The following is a 9722-nucleotide window of genomic DNA, read 5'->3' on the forward strand; positions in this document are numbered from 1 at the left end:
AAAAAAAAAAAGTAATATTTGACAAATTATTTTTTAATAATTTAAAATTATTAATTTTCCTTTTGCTAACAATTAAAAATTCTTAATTTTTCATTGCAAAGAAAATAATTTTTGATGTATTGACCAAATTACGCATGATTGACCAAAGCATGATTGACCAAAGTTCTTTCTACATACATGTTTGGAGAGAGAGAGAGAGAGAGAGAGAGAGAGAGAGAGAGAGAGAGAGAGATGGATTGCAGATCAGAAATAGGGAAACCGGTAATCTTACTGGTATGTGGTTCTTTGGTTTATTACCACTGTGCCTATAAGGATAAAAGCCTTCTTACTCTTTTCTCCGATGTCATCATCGTCCTCCTCTGCTCTCTCGCCATTCTTGGCTTCCTTTTCCGCCAAATCAACATCTCGTACGTCTTTTCTTTCTTTACTGTTTGTTTCTTGAAAGTTGTATAAGGGGTTTTCTTTAATTTCTTCTTCCCGTACCAGAATTTGAAAGTTAGAATCTTGAATTTAATTAGCCGGCAAAAACTTGCAAAACTAAGTAATAATGATTCACGGTTATATGGGTCATGTCATTCTTAGTGATGATTGATGACCTTTTCTTGAATAACCCCATTTGGCTATAGGACCAAAATTCAAAGAATTAAATTTGTGTTTATATGTATGTATGTGTATTTTAATGTATTAAAATTTTGTATAGGGTACCCGTGGATCCACTGGAGTGGCAGATTTCTCAGGACACTGCCAATACCGTTGTGGCGTGTTTAGCTAATACCGTTGGTGCAGCAGAGTCTGTGCTGAGGGTTGCGGCTACTGGCCATGACAAGAGACTTTTTCTTAAGGTATTATTCAATATTGAATCTAAATGGAATTATTGGACAATGTAATTGACTACTGGGCATGCCAATGTGCATCTCTTGTTTCGTTTTGGATCATGGTTACTGGTCAACATTGACTACGATTCTTCTTTGTTGAGGGTTTTTAAGAGTTGTGTAGCACTGGCACTAATCATTTTTTGTATTGCTTCAGATGAGAAAAATCACTTATTGCTCATTCTTTGTCTAATAGTCTGCCAAAACTTTTGTTTTTACATCAACAACAATATTTCCTTGAATGTGCCCTTTGCACTTGCTTGCCACTTGCTCAGTTGTAGCTGAACCAAAGTTATAATTTATTTTAATGGGATTCCACATTGGGATCATGAATATTTCATTTCAGGCCCTTTGACTGCTGATATATCATCTTGTATCCTTGAAATGATTTACTTAAAGAGCAGATGGCTTTGAATTTCTGTGGAGATATGATCAGCATTTGAGAAGAAAACTACACTAGTTTTTTGCATTCTTTAATAATAGTATAATGGAAATTTGATTATTATTATTTTTTTTGTTGGTCTATTTCTTCAGGTCGTCTTATGTCTTTATGTTTTGTCAGCTTTTGGACGAGTGGTTTCTGGTGTTACAGTTGCTTATGCTGGTAAGTTTGGTACTTCTGTTATAATCCTAGTGTCGTTGATGTACTAGTGGGCCAGTAACTTTTTATATCGAATAAAGTTTTAGATTGTGTTCTTCTGTGAAACTTTTTTTCTTTTCATTTGATTAATGATTTTCCATTTTCATATGTAAAGTATTTATGTGGAAGAACACTCTTCAGTTACTTTGTGTTGGTTTCCCTAGTTTTAGATTGTACTAGTAGATATAGGATATGTTTTCATGATTCATGGCGCAGCTTAATTATATTATAAAACTATGACGATAGAACTGCTTCTCTGAGTGATATTCTTCTCTGTAGAGGAATTAGTAGTACTGACATTAACAGTAGTTTTTGGTTCAAGAGTTATTTGAACCTGAATTTTAACATGTCCCTTTACATTCGTAGATTGTGTAGACTATAGACCAATTTGTAAGATTCAAGTGAGTTTTTATTAGGTTGGCTTGGGCCTTCGGTTTCACTCATGCTTTCTTTATTAGTTGCTTGACTGCTAAATCAAGATCATTAGAAATTATTACCAATATTTAGCAGTGTTAAGTCATGTGGTAAACTTGGTAAAAACTTTAACAGCCTTACGTTTACTTTGAGAAAGATTTTATCAAGTTTACCACGACTTAATGCTGTTAAATATCGGTAAATTGGTAATCTGTCTACAGATCTTGAGTCTATTGGTTATAGTGCCGTATCATTGAGTTTGTCCTCGTTGAGTAACTGAGAACTTGCTAATAATGTGAAAACATCGATCTTTTTGCCTACTTGTCATGGAAGCTTTATGTTGACCCTCTTGATTTCAAAGTCATTTTCCTTTTTATATTTTGGTATATAATACATTCACTCATTACTACGTATAACCCAAGTTAGAATCTTATTGATTGCTAGAGGCATTTGAAAATCATGAAATTGTGACAAAGTAACCATTAGATTAATATATTTACGATTCATTTGGATAATGTTTATTCATGAATCAGGTTTATGTTTGTTCTGTCTTTACATGTTGGCTGAGAACTCTCAGTCAGTCAGCATGCCTCTGTCTCGGTTCCGAAGAAGAAGTAACGGTGCTGGTACAGAGAATGCTGTAGAAGAAGAAGAGGAAATGTAATTTACTTTCACAATTTTTCCAACTCTGTAGAGTACTATTTTCTTGACCCTATATTTGTTGTTGTATCCACCATTTCAACACCAAAAGGATGAGTATTACATATATATAGTTAAATGATTTGTAAATATTTTGGTATGCCCCTTTTAGGATCTAAAACACGATACAACTGTATTCATGGAGAAATCCATCAAGCTAATTGAGTATTCAGGTTTTATATGCGTTTGATTTCTCATGGTGAAAATTTGCTGTCTTGCTTCGAGACGTTAACTATTTTTACAAGCATACATCATGGGTAACTTTTCCAGTTTTCCTTTTTAAAGAAAAATATATAAATACTACATATGTTTTTGGAAAAAGAAAATACTTAATTATTATAATTTTTTTTGGTGGAAATAATTTTTTATAGATATAAGAAGTGAGGTGAGGAGAAAAAAAAATAATATTTGAACTCTATTGTTATAAATAGTGTATTTATAAATTTTTTGTAACATATTTTACCTTTAGTTAATGGTGGCGGTTTATCAACTAAGTTAGGGGTTGAATATCAAAGTAAATAATAGAACATGAACTAGTCTCTAACGTAGAAATATGAATATTGTTTGCTTTGAGTGTCGATGATTTTCTAACCTCTTTTCCATGGAAAGAAGAGGCTATTTATAGGAGCTCTAGTGACTTTAAAATATAAATAGTCTCAGGAGAATAAAATAGTACTCTATCAAGGGGACAAATAGTCAATTTTGAAAGAATTTATTGTCAACCTCTTTCAAATATTAATCTGTGATTCAAAAGAGAAGAACTTGCATCAATATCTCAATTTCAATTCAAATATGGGTTTGATTTACACTCCATGTTTTAAGAAATATTTACCATCCGAAAAGAGGAAAAAACGGAGTCTTTGTCTAAAGAAATGCCTTGAGAAAGGGCAGATGTATAGAACCTTTCAACGAGATAGTGTTTTTTCAACTCTCTCAAAATAGAATATATTCCAAACATATATGCCATGGTTCCTTACTTCGACAGGATACAAATATCTAAATTTGATATTTTTAGATACTTTTTCATACCTATTGCCGATACTAAGTAGCAGCCCAAAATTTGTATCCATTTTTCATGATATTATGCATGGATTAGATATATCATGGCGAATTCTTCAAAAAAAATTCTGTCTTCTACAATGGAATCTGATAAGTGAGATTTTGAGTAAGTGTTTACATAATCTTCTTTTGTCCAAAGAAATGATTCATCGAAATAATGAGTCACCATTGATATCGACACATCTGAGATCGCCAAATGTTCGGGTTCGGGAGTTCCTTTATTCAATCATTTTCCTTCTTCTTGTTGCTAGATATAATGTCATTATTGTTACGCCGACCAAATTAAAACTTTTATATTAATTAATAAACTTTATAATATACAAAACTATTTACAAGTACCGGGATCCCGTTTACAAACTTTTAAAACATAATATTCCAAAATACATATTATTCAGGTCGCACAGCGACTACAAAATACAACCCCAGATGTCCCGAGACCGAACACTCCAGGTCGCGCTGCCTCGACATGTACAACCTCATCCAGCTCAAATTCACTCATGTTCAGCTTTCGCCTTTCCTTTACCTACTCAAGGAAACAGAACTGTGAGTCAACAGACTCAGTAAGAAAAGCATATAACATATCATATAATTTCCGACTTGTATTTAGGCGCCCATACACCTATTTACAAGGGTGTAGCCACTATACCACATACACTACGTACCTCACTGTACGTGTGTTGGTAGGGTTTGTTTCATACCCTGAGTACCACTGAGTGATATACCACACACTCACTCAGTACTTTTCCGTACTTGTTGCTAGTATCACTGTAATGTACTCCCAGATAACATTCATTATACCAATGCACTCTATACCTTAATTATACAAGTGTTGGTAGTGCAACTAACACTTTAAGCATGCATATACACTTAACATATACATACACTCAGATATTGATATCGCACATTATATACAGTTCTTACCTTTTTTTCGAATTCAAGTGTGCTGGCCGACCTGAACGGAAAGTCTCGTGCTAGATGGGTGTCCTAATCACATTATGAAACCGGGTAAGTTATAAGATCAAAACCCTAATCCCGGGAAACCCATAACCCTAGGTTCTGATATACCCCTAGAGGTTACTCAAACTCTAGAATTAGGGAAACACCCAACCACGGCACTCAAATGGACAAAAATCAAGAAAACGAAGCATTTGGGGACCCTGCCAAAACCAGCTAGAGAGGTCTGGTGAAACCGACTAGCCGGTTTACACCAGTTCACCCCAAAAATTTTCGTTTCTTGCTCAATCTTCCACCAAACGCAACCAAACCTTCCAGAGTACTTAATTAGGTTATACACAACATATTCTAGCCAGCAATTCACAGAAAAACTCATTGAAACAAATTATGCCATTAGAGATCAAAGCTTTGAACTCAAAGCTTAAACTTGCACAAAACAAATTCCAAACATCAAAACCAGCTACTCAAGGCTATACTCAACTCAAATGAACCTAGAAAATCAAACCTTAAACAAACCTAACCCTAACAGCCCCCATTTCACAAAATTCATAACATGAACCAAAGTAAAAGCTTTAAAACACACAACCATAGGTTCTAGGGTTACCTTAACTCCAAGACCACTTGAATCCTTATCTTAATTCCAAAAAATTGGGGAGAAAAAGCTGGCCTTTCCCCTGATTTTGTCTCAGCCGAAAGAGAGAGGAAGAGAGTTTCCAAGAGAAAAGTCTTTCTTTCTAATTTTCCTTCTTTCCTTAATTTTCCTCAAATAAACTAAAGCTTAGGAAATTAATCCTGTTGGAAGTTATTTTACCAGGAACTTAGATCTACTCACAAGTATGTTGATTTAACAACGTAAATATGAACTTTTAAAAAGATAGAAAATTAAACACATAAGAGTATCAGAAATCTTACATTGGGTGCAGCGGAATATATGTCTCCTCCCACTCAGATCTCTAACCCTTGATTCCTTTCTGTAGCAGAGTATAATCAAGATCTGAGCCCGATAGTCCTTCTTTGTTGTTTCTGAATTCTACACATAGAACTCAGAATTGCACTCTCAGCATATAGAATGCTCTATATGTTCCACCATATAGACACATCATTAGTTATCCATTGTTATAATCCTTATGTGATCAATGATCCTCTATATGGATGATTTACACTGTAAAGGGACTAAATTACCGTAACACCCTACAATGTATTTTATCCTTAAAACACTTAACCCTGTATAAATGATATTTCAACTAAGTGAAATGAGTACTCAATCATTTATCTCGTTTGGTTAAGCTCGAAGGAAATCACCCTTTGCTTACTATTCGCCAGATAGAAGCTATAGATTCCATATTTATGTTAGCGCTCCCACTCAATTGCACTACCGTGTTCCCAAAATGTATGTATTGCCCTGACCAAAAATTAGGCTTAACTAACAAATCAAAGAACACGAATAACACTCTTGAAATTGAGCCTAACCATATCAGGATTTCGATCATGTGATCTAGGATCAACTTATGATATTGAATTGAATAGATATTTACGGTAAGTTTCAAAATCTATTTCAAAGTTCAATATCGGTCCATTCCAATGCATACTCCATGCATCCAACCTGAGCTTTACTTTAACCTATGTTCTGGAAAGAACATAACATTTCTCCAAATGCAAGTAAACTCTGTTGTAGATTGTCATATCAGTAAAACCCAGTGTTCTGATAAATCTAGGAATACTTTATTCACATAGTCATGTTTACTTTTCACTGTGTTGACAACACAATAAACATGATCAAGTATGTGAAAAGGGGTTTGGATGAATTTATAAATCAAATAGACAAACAATTGATTAAGTGAACCAAAACATACACAAATGAATGAAAAATACTTATGTTACTTTATTGATATTGAATAATCTGGATAACATTGAAATAGAGTTTTCTTTAGGGCATAAAACCCAACAAACTCCCACTTGCACTAATATAAAACAAATCAGTACATTTCAACTGCATAGCAGATGTCAGGTCTAGTGCATAGCATAGCATACATTAGACTTCCAACTGCAGAAGCATAAGGAATTTTTGCCATGTCTTCTATCTCTTGAGGATCAGTAGGACACTGTTCCTTAGATAGACGGATACCATGTCTAGAGGGCATATTTGCCCCATTGGTATTGGTCATGGAAAATCTCTCTAGAACTTTGTCAATGTAAGCTGTTTGAGAGAGAGCAAGGGATCTGTTCTTCCGGTTTCTGATAATCTGAATACCGAGAACATAGGCTGCCTCACCCAAGTCTTTCATGTCGAATTGAGTGTCAAGCCATTCCTTGATGTGAGTCATTTTCTTGACATTGTTGCCAATGATCAAAATGTCATCAACATAAAGGACCAGGAATACTACTACTTGGTTTTCCTTGAGTTGGTAAACACAAGGTTCATCTTCATTCTGATGAAAGCCGTAGGTTTTGATGATCTCATCAAACCTTTTATTCCATGAGCGAGAAGCTTGCTTAAGTCCATATATGGACCTATTTAATTTGCAAACTTTATTCTCCTGCCCAGGAAGAACATAACCTTCTGGTTGCTCCATATAGATGGTTTCTTCAAGAAGCCCATTAAGAAAGGCTGTCTTGACATCCATTTGCCAAATTTCATAATCTAAAGCGGCAGCTATGGAGAGAAGAATTCGGATGGATTTGAGCATGGCAACCGGACTAAAAGTTTCCTCATAGTCCACACCTTCTCTTTGGGTATAACCCTTGGCGACCAGTCTAGCTTTGAAAGTTTCGACTTCGCCTCCAGCACCTCTTTTCTTCTTGTAGACCCATTTACATCCAATTGGACGAAAATCATCAGGTGGTTCTACATATTCCCAGACTTTGTTCTTTTTCATGGAATCCATTTCTGAATCCATGCCGGCTGACCATCGCTTCCGTTGCGGACTTGCCATTGCCTGTTTATAGGTTAATGGGTCGTCATCAATACCGTCACCAACGACCATATTGATTTCACCATCCAAGCCATAACGAGATGGTTTTGTAGAAACCCTCCCACTACGACGAGGAGCGGTGACCTTCTGAACAGGAGCTTTGGTAGTAGTTTTCTCAGTTGCTACAACTGAGGGAGTGGGATGTTCCTCTTCTTGAGTAGAAGAGGATGGTACATTTGAAGGAACAGTATCTGTGAGCATTTCCTCTAATACAATTTCACTTTTCGGTTTGTTGTCTTTCATATAGTTATCTTCAAGGAAAGTAGCATTTGTAGAAACAAACACTTTGTTATCCTTGTGACTATAGAATAGTCCACCCCTAGTCTCTTTAGAATTTTTGACAAACATGCAAACTTCAGTTCGCGATTCCAGTTTGCCTTCTTTCTTTCTCAAGACGTGAGCAGGGCACCCCCAAATCCTATAATGGCGTAAACTAGGTGTACGACCATTCCATAGTTCGACGGGTGTCTTAGGGACTGCTTTAGATGGTACAACATTTAAAATGTCGTTTGCCATTTGAATAGCATATCCCCAGAAGGACGTAGACAGAGTTGAATAACTCAGCATAGACCTAACCATTTCCAAGAGAGTGCGATTTCTTCTTTCTGCAACTCCATTCTGCTGTGGAGTGCTTGGGGCAGTATATTGGGATTCAATTCCAAGTTCAGTTAAATGATCTTTGAACTGCATATCCATATATTCTCCACCCCTATCAGTTCGCAAGATCTTTAATGTTTTACCTAATTGGTTTTGAGCCAAAGCATGAAATTCCTGAAACTTTTCAAACGTTTCAGATTTCTTTTGCATTAGGTAAAGAAAACTATATCTAGAGAAATCGTCAATGAAAGTGACGAAATACTCATAACCTCCTCTGGCTTTTACATTCAGCGGTCCGCAAACATCTGAATGCACTAACCCTAGGGGTTGTTTGGCACGCTCTCCCTTCGCAGAGAAAGAACGTTTGGTCATTTTTCCTTCTAGGCAAGACTCGCAAACTGGCAGTTCTCCTAAGACGACATTTTTCAATGGACCGTCTTTGGTTAGCCTATTGAGTCTATCAAAGCCTATATGACCTAAACGTAAATGCCATAGATAAGTTTGATCATCATTATCAATCTCTTTTCTCTTAAGGCTTCTAGGTTTAGCTACATTGAAAAGTTCAGTATTTAGTGAGATTTGAGTATCAGGTCTTAAAACATAAAGCCCTTGTTCTATGTTTGCAACACATATATGAAATCCATTATGAGAAATTGAACAATTTGAACTCGAAAAATTCAATATATAAAATTTTGTTTGTAAACATGAAACGCTAATCAAGTTTCTACTAAAATTAGGAATATATAAAGCATTCTCTAAAAGTAAAAACTTCTTAAAATTAAACTTGATTCGGGTTGTTCCTCTTGCTTTAACTGATACCAACTCGCCATTTCCAACCTTAAGCTTTAACTCATCTGGGTGAAGATTCTCCCAAGTTTCAAGCAGCTGCAATGAAGAACATACATGGTTAGTAGATCCAGAATCAACAATCCATGTGGATTTGTCGTTCTCTAAAACACATGATTCAAATACAAAAGCATCACCTTCGTTTGAATTGTCTAGAAGCCTGGGACATTGTTCTTCTTTATGTCCCTTTCCATTACAATTCGCACATAGAACATGATGTCTGATAATTGTACTTGAAGAAGCAGCTTTGTTAGAGCCCTCATGCTTAATCTTCTTCCTCTGATTAAAGTTTGCAATACCAGGAGGTCCCATTGCAATCAGATTCCGCTCATGGGCCCTCAACTCAGTCTCGAGTTTGTCCATGTCGGAGGAGTGAGGATTGTTCAATAAGTAATATAGAACAAAACTATCATACTCCTGAGGAAGACTATTAAGTATGAGTCTTACCCATTGTTCCCTTGATAAATCAATTCCTAGTAGATTTGCCTTTTGGAATTTCAGATTCATCAACAATAGGTGCGAGTTAATGCAACTACCAGGATGCATTTTCACACTATTGAGTTCTTTTGCAAAGATACTAACTAGGAGTGGATCGGGATGAGGGTTATTCATATTGGCACTACAACATATCAATAAACAGAAGTAAGGTTTTGGTTCTATAAATTCATA

The 9722-nt window shown here is 35.6% G+C and overlaps 1 protein-coding gene across 2 annotated transcripts; it reads left to right on the plus strand.

Annotated features, from left to right (window-relative positions):
- LOC115712093 (reticulon-like protein B22) lies at positions 1-2831 on the plus strand. Of its 2 annotated transcripts, none has more exons than XM_030640325.2 (4): positions 1-407; positions 701-842; positions 1407-1476; positions 2460-2831. In XM_030640325.2, the coding sequence occupies exons 1-4, from the start codon at positions 178-180 to the stop codon at positions 2588-2590; spliced, it is 573 nt and encodes a 190-aa protein (XP_030496185.2). In that variant the 5' UTR covers positions 1-177; the 3' UTR covers positions 2591-2831. The 2 variants fall into 2 exon arrangements, with proteins under 2 accessions (XP_030496185.2, XP_030496186.2); XM_030640326.2 differs by having other exon boundaries at positions 141-407; positions 1435-1476.
- Positions 2832-9722: the final 6891 nt, after the last annotated feature.

This window comes from Cannabis sativa, chromosome 4 (genome assembly GCF_029168945.1).
Source record: "Cannabis sativa cultivar Pink pepper isolate KNU-18-1 chromosome 4, ASM2916894v1, whole genome shotgun sequence".
Taxonomy (NCBI): domain Eukaryota; kingdom Viridiplantae; phylum Streptophyta; class Magnoliopsida; order Rosales; family Cannabaceae; genus Cannabis; species Cannabis sativa.

Excerpts from the sequence above, each read along its gene's own strand:
- LOC115712093 (XM_030640325.2), top strand. The coding sequence starts at position 178 with ATGTTTGGAGAGAGAGAGAGAGAGAGAGAGAGAGAGAGAGAGAGAGAG. Across the intron at positions 408-700 it reads TTCCGCCAAATCAACATCTC|GGTACCCGTGGATCCACTGG; the intron begins GTACGTCTTTTC and ends AATTTTGTATAG. Across the intron at positions 1,477-2,459 it reads TGTTACAGTTGCTTATGCTG|GTTTATGTTTGTTCTGTCTT; the intron begins GTAAGTTTGGTA and ends TTCATGAATCAG.